The sequence below is a fragment of the Anticarsia gemmatalis genome, chromosome 7, assembly GCF_050436995.1.
Source record: "Anticarsia gemmatalis isolate Benzon Research Colony breed Stoneville strain chromosome 7, ilAntGemm2 primary, whole genome shotgun sequence".
In the NCBI taxonomy this organism is placed as follows: domain Eukaryota; kingdom Metazoa; phylum Arthropoda; class Insecta; order Lepidoptera; family Erebidae; genus Anticarsia; species Anticarsia gemmatalis.
The window spans coordinates 6,101,420-6,116,287 of NC_134751.1; the positions used below are offsets into that span (position 1 = coordinate 6,101,420).

The 14,868-nt window shown below is 37.6% G+C and overlaps 1 protein-coding gene across 2 annotated transcripts; it reads left to right on the forward strand.

The window, feature by feature from the left end:
* The first annotated feature begins 1,713 nt into the window (after positions 1-1,713).
* LOC142974386 (uncharacterized) lies at positions 1,714-9,397 on the forward strand. Of its 2 annotated transcripts, none has more exons than XM_076116683.1 (2): positions 1,714-1,962; positions 5,929-9,397. In XM_076116683.1, the coding sequence occupies exons 1-2, from the start codon at positions 1,926-1,928 to the stop codon at positions 6,789-6,791; spliced, it is 900 nt and encodes a 299-aa protein (XP_075972798.1). In that variant the 5' UTR covers positions 1,714-1,925; the 3' UTR covers positions 6,792-9,397. The 2 variants fall into 2 exon arrangements, with proteins under 2 accessions (XP_075972798.1, XP_075972799.1); XM_076116684.1 differs by lacking the exon at positions 1,714-1,962 and adding an exon at positions 2,179-2,311.
* Positions 9,398-14,868: the final 5,471 nt, after the last annotated feature.

Sequence of the window (14,868 nt, forward strand, 5' to 3'; positions counted from 1 at the left end):
TTTATAATTGCTGTTTAACAATTTAACCGGAAAACGATTAGGTAACCGAAAGTATTATAAACGATAATTATAATCATTATCGTTAATACTACTTGTGGAATGAATCATCGAATAGTGGACACAAAAATGGTCATATACTATATAGTCAATTCTCATTACTTTAGCTCGTGCCCAATTTGTTTGCGTAAAAAGATTTTCCCATGTAAAAAGTATCCTACGCTTCAATTATCCAAATTATAAGTGAAACTGTACATCAAAATCCATTAATTTGCTTTTAAATGCAAGAGATACTAGCATCCATATTCCCTATCATTCATCCGGATCCGGATATCCATCAGAATTTGCTAGTGAAATTATATTCTAAACATACTTGAAATATGCTACTATTTTGCTTAATTAAGTCAGTACTATTTGTCACATGTCCAGAAAATGTATATTTTATTCATCGATACAAACCTTCGCAGTAATAGTCAGATAGTAGGATTTGCTAGTGAAATCATATGCCTATCATACTTTAAATATGCTTGTATTCTGCTTAATTAAGTGAGTACTATTTGTCATAAAATGTCAAGTCATTTTATGTTTAATTTGATCAATTTTAGGTGTAAAAATACACTAAGTACGTAATCACGGATCGTGGCAATTCGAATAGCAACATAATGTCCCTGGAGTGTCGTTAGAGACAAATGAAATTTCAGTTAGTTGTAACATTCAACATCTGTTTATATACATATAATAATACACACTATGACAATGTTATGTATAAGTTTTATCTTGTAAAATGTTACTTGATTCTTTTAATATATGTAAGTAGAAGAATGCATGTTTCTTGAGTTTAAATTATCTTACATACTTTGAAAATCTTATGAATAGTTTTTCTTGAAAAACCTTTTAATTCTTAGCTGCAAATAGGTTTTTTGTATTTTTCCCATATCTTGTAATTATTCAAATATTTTAATCCGACGCTTTTGAATAAATATTCTGTGTATTAAGTCGGTGATAATGAAAACGACTTACTCCACGTGGGCATAGCTTAACTTGATGGGCATTTGAGGAAAAGATTAAGTGTTGGCTGAAAATGAAATAATTTTATAATTTTTTTTAGATAAATTGAAGATTTATTACTGTCATTCTTCTTATTTTTGATTATATTTTTTTATATTTTCCAATTTAATAATAACTGTAAGAAGACTCGCTAATTAAACTTAAATAACCCTTGGTCGTTCAGCTTATGCAATAATAACATTTGGTAGAATATGGTATATTAAAAAAAACATCTACGACACTACTGTTACACTTTGAAGATAAAAATAATACAAAACACGATGTAACCATCATGAAACCTATCTTATGGATAATTATATGCACGCAACAAACTGCTTTGAGATAAAGTTGAGTAGCTTCTCAAATTAGTAACAGTCAAAAGAAAGCACCGGCGAGCCTGAACGGGCATACGGGAGCCGCTCGTAAAACATAAAAAGTGCTTATGTGGCGCTCGCGTCAGAGGGCTAAAAAACAACATCAGGAAGGAACATAATGTAGTAGCGGCCATAAAAAGTGAATGCATTGCGTGCACGTGGAGTGCACCGGGCGGGCGGCGCGCGGGGCGCGGGGCGCGTGCAGGGAGGGGCGTGGGGGTGTGTTTACTGCGCGGAGGGGCGGCCGGCCTGAGCTCGCCGCTCGCCGCTACCGCCAGTGTTGTGGTAGGTCACACGCAGCGCGCTCGCATCGCGTGCTCGGATCATTCACTCTCGCGACTCCGCGCCGATAGAACATGTTCTCGCTCTCCAATAAATATCATCACTTAGTTATTTCTTGAACATTCTCATTGAAGGACATTGATAAGCAGTTAGTTGTCGAGCGTCGCCCGATAAACTATACCGACTAGTGCTAATAAATGCATCTTGCCGTGATTCTGGAGTGAGATGGCCCTGTCGCTGCAGTCGACGCAGAATTCGAGAGGTTTGTGGAGATTTTTGTTTAGTGCGTGTCGTTGTCAGTTGTTTCCACGGTTCGCTGAATTTGCGGGAAGTGCATGTGTAAAGTTTCAAAAGTGAGCGGCGCGCGACATGCGTGGAGCGAGCGCAGCGATTGGCCGCCCACACGCCACACGCCGCGCTCCTCGCACACATGTTTATTTGCATTCAGCGAACTTTGCACATTCAGTGAACCGTAGGCGGCAGCGAACACGTAGCGGTGTGCTACGTCTCCGCTACGATCGTAGCGCGCGGCGTAGTTAAACGTCTACGAGATTTTGTTGTTTGTGAAATAATTGTTTCCTGTGTTGTAATTAGTATTTTGTGAACTCTATGTAAGTAATTTTATATCATCATATTAAATTAGTTACTCATATGTGTTAGATCTCATTCTAAAAGTTCGCATTTTGCTAAGAATACTGTCATGATTATCAAATCATTTGTGAAAAATAATATAGAAGTGATAGAAAATGATTGAGTAGTATCTATTATAATTAGATAATGCCATATATATCCACATATTTGGGTTATCAATATTATTCATAAAATCACAATAATTCGTGCTTTATCGTTCCGAAATAGATAGAATAGTCGTTTCTTTCATTTAAAGTTGCACACTAACACTTAAAACAAAATATACATTTGTATATTTTTTTATAAGTTATTATCAAATAATTAACAAACAAAATTAGTAAACCTTTTGCTATCCTAAAAAAAAACTTTAATATGATCCATAAATAGGATTATACTAAGATATTATTACTGACAGAATTAGTAAACAATTTTTTTCTTAATTAGTGTTGTAATTAATTCATCACATTAATTTTGGCATGCTACCTGTTTACGCAATTTGTAGATGAAACATATTTATAGTCTTAATAGAACCTTTTTAACATCTTTATTACATTTTGTTTCGTTCGTACCACCAACGCCATCTAGTATCAGCACAATAAACTAATATTTTTTTACAATCCCAAAAAATGTGCTAACAATGACAACTTATTATTCTGTGACAATGATTAAACTTATTTTTTTATAGTAGCTTATATTAACTTCTTTTTCTATTTAAATATTCAGTTTTTTATAACTGCGTTAATTACTCCAACTTTTGCTAATATTTGTCGCAATTATCGCTTCATTCATAAGTAAATTCATTGTAAATTGTGTATTTTATAAAAAAAACTATTTCTTTGGAATATTGGTATCCATGTATAATTCACTTTAATTTACTCTTTTTGAAACACAGACTTAATTACGAATATAAAACAGGAAAACATCCTGATTAAAAATGTATGCAAGGATCAAGACCAATGTCCGTAAATTAAAATGTTTTTTATATATTTGTCCATTCCGTCTGTGTCGCATAAAGATCTAATTAAGGTCATCTCATTGTGTCTCAACATTAATTTGCATATGGCTGTAAATACGTCTAATAGTAATATCTACTTAGATAAAGATACAAACAGTCACTTAATTTTCAATAAGCTAAACCAAACTAGAATATATGTAGGTATGTTTCTTTAAAAAATAACGATTCTACCTTATCTGTTAAATTCTATCTCTTCGCGTTGGAAAAAATATTATTTTATCACTTTATTAATAACCTAATTATTATCGAAGATCTTATTAAACACAAAAACAACTTAGATGAAACCTCGATTAGAAGAATATAGAGTAATATCATATACGCACGGTAGTAGTGGCAAAACAAGTAAAATGCTTAGATAATACTTAGATAGCAGTTGATTGGCGGCACAGTTATGTCAGCGAAGCCCCATTATACCGGCGCGGCGCGTGTACCGCGCTTAACCCTAAACCACCGAAACCGTACGAACTCAGTAATCTGTGCGAGTGCGTACGTACTTAAAGCCACCGGCAGCGCCAGGTTAATCCCATTATATGCCGCTCACTGGAATTAGGTCGTTCTGGACAAACTCATTTTTCGTGTGTCTCAAACTTGCCTCCCTAATTCTGTATTTAACGTACTTAATAGTAAATTCAAAACCAATTTGTTTCTTACGCAAAGGAAAGTTTAAAATCCACATTACTTTGATATCTTGCCTTCATATAACTGGGTAAAATTTTTGTTCAAAGGTAAATAATGTTAAAAGACGAGTCAATTACAAGGTTCTGTAATTATTGCGATAAAATGTTGTTGTAAAGTAAAAGCTCGATAACTATGGGCACAGTAGCAAGTGCGAGCAATAAGGACGTCATTGACACGTCCCTTATCGGCTGAACCCTTACGCAATAATGAGTTATGGAGTGGCGGCCGCAGGCGACTCCATAAAAGTATTGAATATGGGTTATTGACAAATATTTATGGCGTATAAAGAGGGGATAATTACAACTCTTTAGCACATAAAAAGCTCCGTGCGGAAGGGTGCGGCGCGCTGTAAAAATTTATCACCAACATTGTCACCCGACGGGCCCGACCGACTAATAAAAATGATACATTATGACTCCGCTCTCACAAAAAACGTACTCGATATTGATTTATGAATAAGTGAAATAATGCGTATTAAATTATCTACCTAATTGATTGTAAAACGTTGGTTCATTTCATCATAATTAGTTAATCATTAGGTCATTTAGATCCGACTTTTTATTATCTTTTTGATTTTCAAACAATGAAGTTCTGAACAAAATTACGTTTTTCTTAATTATTTGTATAAATGTTAGAAAACAAGATTTTGCTGAAGCAACACAACTGTATTTACTTGTTTAAACTTTTACATTAAGCCTAGTATTATAATTCTGATCACATCACGAGTGCGGTTCGTTGTTCGTCCTCGAAACATAGCGAGGAATGTTATTAAAAAGTTATGGGATAAGCCGGTACGTGCCGCCCGCGACGCCTCCGCCTAATCACAAACTTTAAAATTATCTTATACTACAGACTTTGTCTCCCTACTTATCAATACGTAGTTTCAATAAGTAATTACCGATGTTTTATAACTTGAGATAAATTCATTGTATCTTCGTCGAGCTTGTTCATTTTAATAAAATTCGCAAAGTGCCTCCTGGCAGCACTCGCAGACGACAAAATATTTTGCCTTTTTCAATTAAGCGCGATAGCTGAGTCCAGAGCTCGGCCGGGAATTAATTCCACGGCTAAGTAGATAATGTAAGGAGCTCCCTCTTCGTGCCGCCTCTTCACGCCTCGAGGAGAACTTTCAATTATGATTTTGTCTAATTTTAATTAAGTGCTCTCAAAAAGGCTTTTCTTCAACGAAATTAATATTTGAATATAATTTGGGCGGAGCGGGCGGGCGGAGTTTGCCGCTCGAGGAATAATTAATTCCATTATATAGGTAAGTGGTCTGGTCGCTCCCGACCGCCGCCCGCGCCCTCTCGCCACGACACTATACAAACTCGTCACTCACCACACCGAATGATTGCTTTCCATTTCTGATATTTTACAACGTCGGCCCTCGTGTAAATACTTGTTGTTACGTTATAACAACAGTTATAACATACACCGTAATTACTTACATTGGAGTTGGAATAGAAACGAATAGTGTGTCAGCGTGTACAATTTGCGCAACAGGTCGGGGCGGAAGCGACCTGCAGCGGCGTGATTGCGACCAAATGTTTCCTTTACAGCGTCTGGTTTAGTTTTTGCTTTAGTTTTTGTCTCCTCTCGCTGATAAGTATGCTATCGATAGGTTCGACTGTGATGTTTGTTTAGGCCGAAACTAACTCGCGACGGAAGTGTTCACTAACAAAATACAAGAGAGTATAAGTAGGTCACAAAGTGATAGATTTATAGAAACGTTATAATATCATTTACCTGTCCCCTTTCTAAAATATACAAACACAAATAATTGAGTACATCTATCACTACGATCTTAATTTGAGAAGTAGACAAATCATAAAACACGAGACTAATCAGGGTAAAGATCTTTTATTACGTTGATTTTTTTTTAATTTGAATTTTTCTTTTGTGCAGGTGTATCTGTAAGGCCGCTGTCAAGCATGCGTCAAGAATCATTGCCAATGCTAGCGGAGAGATTGCTGGCGACCCGCGCGGCAGCTCTGGTAGCAGGTCTTCCAGCTGAGCTGTACTCGGGCGCACTCCTCGCCGCATGGCCGCCGTCGCCGCCAGCACCACTCCTGCCTCCCGCTGAACTAGAGCGCGCTCGTAAGCGCCGCCGTACTCCCAAGCTCGATGAGACATCGACAACAGCGCCGCCGTCACCGCCTTCTTCAGGTTCATCTCCAGGCGCAGCGGATCCACCGCGTGACAAACTCTTTACCTGCAAAGTCTGCTCACGTTCATTCGGATACAAACACGTTCTACAAAATCATGAACGCACACACACGGGGGAAAAACCCTTTGAGTGTGGTGAGTGCCATAAGCGTTTTACCCGAGACCATCACTTGAAGACACATCTTCGCCTCCATACTGGCGAAAAACCTTACAGCTGCCCGCACTGCCCGCGCCACTTTGTGCAGGTGGCAAATCTACGACGACATCTCCGTGTTCATACGGGAGAGCGCCCATATGCGTGTGCGCGCTGTCCTGCCCGTTTCTCTGATTCGAACCAGCTTAAAGCTCACGCTTTAGTACATGAAGGCGATGCGCCTTTCGCTTGCCGATGTGGCGCCCGCTTCAGGCGGCGGCAAGCTGCTGCTCTTCATAGGTGCGCCAGCACCGGGTGCGAGCCCGACACGCCGAGCCCGCCGGCGACGAGCGCACCCGACTGGCGCTGGGACGAGTGGCCCGAGCAGACCGAGCCCGAAGACCTGTCGCTGCCGCGAAGGCCGGCCACGCCGGACTCGCCCACCGACCTGCGAGTGCACTCCGCGTAGTCACCGCGCGCCACAGTCGCGCGCCGCTGAGCCGGTATACGAGTTCCTCCCGCGTAGACCCCGCGTTGCCGTCGCCCCTCCGACGCCGATGTTCAACCGACTCACTTTTTGTTGAGATGCTCGCTGATGACTCCGTGATTCTATGCAAAATCCTACCCCGGTAAAAATATAATCACTGCTCTATTAAGTAGGTAAAGCAACGGTCACTTTTTATGGAGTTATTTTTTGTATTTCTCGGTAAGACTACTGCCGTAGACTTGTTAGGTAGTCGTCTATTCTTTTTTATGTTTTTGCATTCGCAATGTTCGCCATAAAAAGCACTTTTTTCATCCGTGTTACAGTTTAGAAGTTTATTGTTGTACTATTTGCATAATCGCAAGGCGAGGTGAGGCAAAAACGACATCGTTTTGTTCTTTTGTTTTGCAGTGTTGCTAAACTGATAAAAGAACATATTGCACAAAAGATATTTTTTGATTTATTGGTATCGACATTGTTTTGTGATTAAAACTAAAAAACCTTTTGTTATGCTTGACGTTTATTGATTTTCAATCGGTGTCCTCCCTCGCGCTTAACGAACGGAAACTGGAATATGGTCTAGCCGGAGAAGGTCGCGACATTGCCTCATTATTTCGGCGACAAAGGCTAGTTCACAAGCGGTAATTATTACGTATTGAGCTCGATATCGAGTTCCGACTGACAAAGCTATTGTGTGCGCCTTGATCCGTAGCGACTCAGGGTAACCGGTTCCTAATCACCCTTTTTATACATTTCTTAAGTTTTCTGTGAATAGCTCTATAAAAAGTTAACAAATTTTACCAGAGTACTCAATAACGGCTAGCGGTAGTCGTTCCGGATTCCGGATACATGATACGGGATGATTGTATAGAATCAGTGGAGCTTTTGTAATTAGGTAGACATAGAAGCGAGGCGAGCGTCTCCACCGAGCGGACTCGGCGCCGGCGGACGAGCTGACCGCGCGCACCGTGCTTCTGTATATAATGCTGTCTCTTACAAGATTATTTATTATTTATCCATTAGTTTGTAGACGTTTCGATACATTTACGGCATCTAATCCGTAATAAAAGCGGTTATTGTTAATATTTCGTGTACATATTTATGTAGTGTTACGTGAAGTTCGTTGTAGAGAAGTCGGTGTCTTAAATTCTTATAAAAATATTTAAATGGAAACCGAGACATCTCTCGACGCGCTATGCCATTATATTGTGATGGCACTAGGGAATATCTATATCAATAGATATAGTATTCAAGATAGGGCCATGTGCGCCATGATTCGCTTAGGTGAATATTACTAGTAGTTGTAAGGCGACAGTCAGAAATATTTAAAGTGAACATGTACATATTCTTAGTGTTATACTGCGTGAGACTCGCGGTGCACATGGCCCCTGTTATCCATGGTGACTGGTCACTCTGGTCAGCCATGGTGTTGTCAATGTTGTCAGTGTGAGCTCTCGTTTGACACGAGAGCGGTGTGTGAGCATTATTGCAATTTGTTCTACGGGTATTAGTTTCCTACTAGATGTAATGTTTTTATTTTCCATGTTTTAATATAATTTAATGACATAGTAGTTGTTCTGAACGTTTTAGCGCACATGATTTATAATGATTGTATGTAATTATATAATTTGTAATTATACAGTTAGGGTGTACTGTTTGTTGATTATTATTATTTTATTTTTCTTTAGTCATGTTTCGAACGATAGGGTCTTAGAGTAACAAATCGACGTAGGCGTAACGATATATTTTTTTCCAAAGAAATTATTGGTACAAATATAAATGTGTACAAATTTAATGATAAACTTTCGATTAGAAGTCGTAATTTCATGTTGCAATGTTGTAATATTATGGTAGCTAGTGTAATGTTAGGCGGTCGGCCATTATCTACCTCACTCGAGTACGGTTTCACTGCGCCAGGGTAAACAGCCAAAGTTCTTGGAAATATTTACTATTGTTTAATCTCCGCGGAGGTGATGTACCACCACTGTCCACTACGACGGTGAACATTGTGATGACGAGCAGCTCGCTACTGGTCATCGTGTCGCGTACACTCACCTCATCATTAGTTTGAGACTGATTTTATTCGTTATTTTAGTTATCGATTGTGTGATAACATTAAGCATTTGCCATTCTACTATGTTTATGACTGTATTTTTAGTTTATGAGATTTTATCTGTGGAGGAGACAACGAAAAAGTACAGTCATAACCATAGAGTATAAATGGTTGCAATTAATTTGAGTTCCTATTTAATTGACGGTTTAGATCTGTTATTTGCTTGATATTGTTTATAACATTTAGTTAGCAACATGTTAGCATTCTGTGCCATTACACAAATACAGGAATGTTTTGAATTCAAGCTAGATATTTATTCAGCATTAATGTAACAGTCTATTATAACTGCCGTGAACCAATCTACCTCATATTATCGTAATACAGGTATTCATTTAACACATGAAACTTAATTTGGATGATACTGTAATTGTACAAAATATAATAAGATATAAATGTGACATAATTATGGTACGATGATTATATATGTATTTCTTTATCAATGTCCAGTACATAATTATTAAAATAAAGAGATGTTTGTTATTTATTTCTTTTTTTGTTATTTACAAACCAAAGTTTATTTTCCCTAATTTCAGCCACAATAAAATCAATGATGTAATCACAAAAATAACAACCAGCAGACGTGAAAACCTGAAATATGAATCACACAAAATAAAAAAGAAAAGCTGTCACTCTATCTTGCCATTATAAAGCAAGATTCTCGTAAACAGAGTGCTTTTTATCACTAAACACAAATAAAGTCACTAGTTAGTTGACGTAATCATACACAACAAATAGCAAATCAGGCAAAAACGACGAAATCTTAGCGTATCATCTACAAATAAATACAGAGAGCGTAGTTCAATAAAACTAATTTGGTGTTAGTGGGCGATAGGCTTCGGAGGTATCTACTAAGTAAGAAAAGTGTGTAATTTATCTAAGATCGGGCGTAAGTAATGAGTTGTCGCACTAATATAACGGCACACTAGACCCTGTGTCGTAGCCTCGTAGGGGGCACACACACACACACACACACCACGTTGTCCCCACAACGAGCGGGGACGAGTTGCTTTGTATGGAAGTGGCGTTCGCTAACTACAGTTTGTTTTATAATTACTTAAGTAGGGAAACTCTCAATATATTTTACAAAGACTGAAAAATATTGTGAGTTCTTTTACAAAGACTGAAAAATATTGTTGTCGAAGATCAGATGATCTTATGACACTGTTACATCATAGTTTTAAAAGTAAATTATAAGAAGTGACTGGCAGTAAACAAGCTCTCGATCAATCTATGAAAAAAAATACTTCATCTAAGAAAGATCTTGAACTAAACATTTTATTACAAACTTTTGATACTATCATGTCGAATATGAAATAAATTAGTTCTGATGCTTGACGCTAGGGGCGCTGCTCGATTAACCATATGACTTGTTATTGGAGTTGCAAGTGGTTCATGATCGCCCCTCTTTCTACTAAACTTGCTGTAATAAAATGTATTTGTTGAACTGATCATCGTTTTTCAATGCTAGTAAATCTATAAATATAATAAATAATAAATAAATAAATAAAATAATATAATAATATAATTGTTAAGTTGGCGGAAACTCTACAGCAGTAGGCATAAAGAATGGTTGAGAGTGCGTAAAGTACTTCTTGAAGGGTTTAGTTAAATGAGTAGAGTAGTAGATAATAGTAATAATAATGCTAAACTGCTAAAACAGATACACTACATTTCAATAGATACATTTCAATAGAAATATGAAATCTGTTTACGAATTATGTAGCACTAGCTAACTGACAAGCCTTTTAGTACTCCTTACTGAATATCTAACGATAATACGTATTGAATAGAAGAAGAAAGTACAGCTACAGGTCCAATCGAGAAAATATGTAGAGCCATTATACAAAATCGAAGGTTTAGAACTCTTTTGCTATTCATATGAAACTTTTTTATCCTGAAAACAATTCCAAATAAATTTAGGATGTTCGCTGTTTATTGAAATCGAACCCCAACCGCTGCAACATTGTAGAGAAACCACCATAACACAATGTTCGCAATCCAAGCAATCGTAATTCTTTCTTCGTGGTTATAGAGAAACTGCAGTATTTTCCGCGTATTAATGATTAATAGTGTTTATTCTGTCAGCTATAAATAAGATATGTAGGGCGATAGAGGCGTTATTGAAGACTCGGCTCACGGCAGCGCACCGCATAGCTGCGGAGACAAACGCACTGGAATCCGGTTGGTATTTATTAAATTAATCGTTCACCCCCCACCCCCTCACACCCTCGCACCCCGCGATTAGTTCGTGTATTTCTTGCCGAATATCCTTCACTACATATTATTGGGCTAAAATTGTGCTAACTAAATATTATGGAAACAAACAAACGTACATACATCCAAACATTTAATTGTATTTATTACCTTTGTTTTATCACATCAGCTTCCCCCCAAAAATGGTAGAGAGATGACAGATTCTATTTGTCTGAACATTAATTTTCAGCACATTATACCCTAATTTTCATATGTCATGCCATTTACTGATTGAAAATTATAAGTAAAAAAGATCCAGTAGCATTCAGCATAAAGCATACCCAACCTGGGTATCAAAATCGGACCCGGGAGTACTCTTCTGGTTGAAACCTCAAAGCGATGCGTTAGTTTAAAATAAACCACTTTGCCTCCTAAAAAAATTAAATAAAAGGTATATTAACGATACGTTGTTTCTTCAAAATAATCACAACTGAATTAATAAAGAATTAGACCAATAATTTGTTTTCCAGATCGTTCCACAGGAACGTGCATAATATACCTTAACCTTGATTTTCGAAGACAGACTGCATAGCACCTAAGCCTAACGCTACGAAAAAGATACTTTTCAAAAAATGTTGAGTGATAGCAAAGTAACCTCTGCTTAACCCTTCGACATGCAACGAAGTAAGGGTTTCGGACAAAGCAAGGCAAGCAATTAAAAAGTATTTTACACATTTACTCTTAAAACACCTCTATCATATAAGCAATTACTATGTTTGCTCTCTACCTCATTATCAACGTACGCATTCTTCAAATTGTACTCTTTGTAAAGCGAACTACAAATCACTGAAATAAAAAACATAGAACAAATAGAAGCGATGTAGTTTAACGCGTCACACACTTGAAACAACAATAAAAGTCGGCGGCTCGGCGTGTGCTCCTCGCAGCCTAACATCGTTACTTATCTATATAGTAAATCAAGATTAATAGCTAAGTAATAGGCATCTTTGAAACAGTAGTCGCGAAACGTTCGGGACTTGGCTCGCCGAGGACGAGAGCGGGCGAATTATAATTTATTTGGAGAAGTGGCAACGAACCCCGCGCGCCCCGCGCCCGCCGCCATAGCCGCCCGACCTACCCTTTGCTTTCGCCCTTCGTTACGGACGTACGCTACAAGCGTTGCAACTCGATAATTAACATTTTTATTCTTTGCTAGATTTTTATTTTATATTGTGTTGTTTTATTGTTATACTGATTTGTGATGCGATGGATTGATAAAAAAGTGTTTGTATGATTTAAATAGTGGTCTTTATTTTTTCCATTAGTTGTAAATAAATTCGACAAGGACAAATTAATTTATTGTAAGCAATAGCTTTCACACTATAAATCTTCAAGTTAATATAACCTTGAAACGCAACAGCTTCAAAATATTTTCTTAGTTGAAAGAATCAAATTATTTCATACTTAAAAAATATATCATAAAACTCAATTTACCAATTTTATCAATGTTAACTTTAAGTTACTTTTAGATAGGTAGGTCCAACACTATTGCTATTAAATACAATTTAATCGTAGCATGTCATGTTTTGGTAAAAAATAAAATGTTTATTAATTAAGCTGCAACGCTTGGGTAGTAAACTTTATACTTTCTGTTTTTTCTCTAGGTAGGTTGCGTTCAAAGGAGCTGGCGGGGCGCGGGGCGAGGCGGCGGGCGCGCGGGGTACAGGACGGAATTAAGAGGGAGTCGGGGGGGCGGCCCGCCCTGGATACTGAGAGGAGTTTTAACCAATTAATTTTGTTCCTCAACGCAAACTCCGCTATATAATAAGGTATAAGTAGGCATTAACTGAGGCGCGCCGATAGCTAGCCCGGCGCGGCCGGGGGCGACTGCGTCGTCTCCTAGCCTCTTATAACGATGTTTTATTTCTTGTTAAGCTCTCTGTTTCTCCACTTTTAATATTTAATGGCATTTTCATAGCTCATTTTTTATAGCGCACTTACAAATTCCTAACATTATTGATGTTGTTTTATAGTCAACTTTGTTGTTCTGCTTCCTATCTAAGCATTTAAGTGTTGCATGTCATTTACATACATTTGCTTGTTTACTCTCAACTCTAAACTCTGTTTCCCGAACAGCACACAACTCAAAGATGAGACGTAAATAAATATCAAAGTGAGATCGAATCAATTATGGTGTTAACGTAACACAATGTTCATATCCACTTGTCGCACTGTTTCAGTAAATTGTCGTGCTCACATGTAGCGCTCACGGTACCGCATGCAACACCTGCCTCTCGTGAAAAACATCTCCTTTGTCTAACGAACCATATGTCTCGACTCCGCTCGTGCTTTACCCACCTCCTTTCCGCTCCTAACACATAAACACAATGTACATATCTTAGACAAAAAACAACAGATCTTCCCCTTTACCAATCCGTGACTAAACACTGAAAACTTGTATACCCCATTTACCAGAAGCGATGAGATTTAAAAATAAGATCCTCCATAAAAACACTAGCGATCGCGCCTTGAGCTCGCGCCTCGCGTCAATATGACGCACTTAAAAAACAATTCTTAACAACGGTATTGTGTTGTTAAAAAACAGGAACGCATCACCCGAAAAAACAAACCGCAGACTACGGTTAAAAAACAGAATGCAGCACGCGAGTCGAGCGCTCGAGCCACTGACGAGACACCCTTTCCCTTTTGCGCGACCTACGTTTTTTCCTTTAGCCGAGTGAGGGTTGTGTTTTTTAAGCGCGATGCTACGTATAAATTAATAACTGAACGTGCTCATAATCTGCTGTTCGGAACACTTTCGGCTTTGTTATTATTTTTTTCATATAAGTTAGTATTCATTTGTTTTTGTGCGGTGGTGCGGTGGCGATGCGGTGGCGGAAACGAACCCGCTCTATTGATTACGTCCGCAAAGAGACAGGTGCTGCATTGTTTCTTCACTTCACTTTAAGATGCTATTAATTAAAATAACTTTTGTAATATTATTTTAGCAAAATGGCTCTTGGAGGTAAAATTCACATTCAAACAGTAACGTTGACTGGTTTCACAGTTTCTGGAAACCGACGTAAGACCGTAATAATGTGCGCGATATTTGAGCTTCGTAAGAGTATCGAGAGATTGAGATATAGATATAGAGAAAATATTTTTTTATTATTGTATAATTTTTCGTGAAGAGTAAATACTACTGTTAGTGTATCACTTCTTTATTTATGTTTTTAAAGGTGTGAGGACTTTGTTTAGATGGTTTAAATATTTTTTATACAATATTCAATTCTACCGTAGAGCAAGCCAAACGTCGTAAACACCGGAAGACATCAGGAAGGCTCGAAGGATAGACTAATAACGTTGTTACCAAAAAAAGAGTTTTTGTTAACATTCCGCCACAATTTAACGGTTGCAGGGAAACAGGGATACCTTTTATTTTACTGAAAACGCAATCGAACGCAAATATTACAACAAGCATATGAAATGTGTATATTAATACATCTATGCAAGATATATCTAGAATATGTACCTATATATATACATATGTCTGTTGAACTAGAACTGCAATTATTTAATCTTAGTATTTAACTACGTTTTACGTACGACAAATAGTTATCAATACACTGAATTTTAACATTCTCGTTTAGTTTAGTGAAAGTCTTTGGTTCTTAGGATCTTAAGATTTTGACAATATTTCATTCGTATGTCACAATGGATGTGATATTCGAGTTTGAATAGAAGAAATCGAGTGGA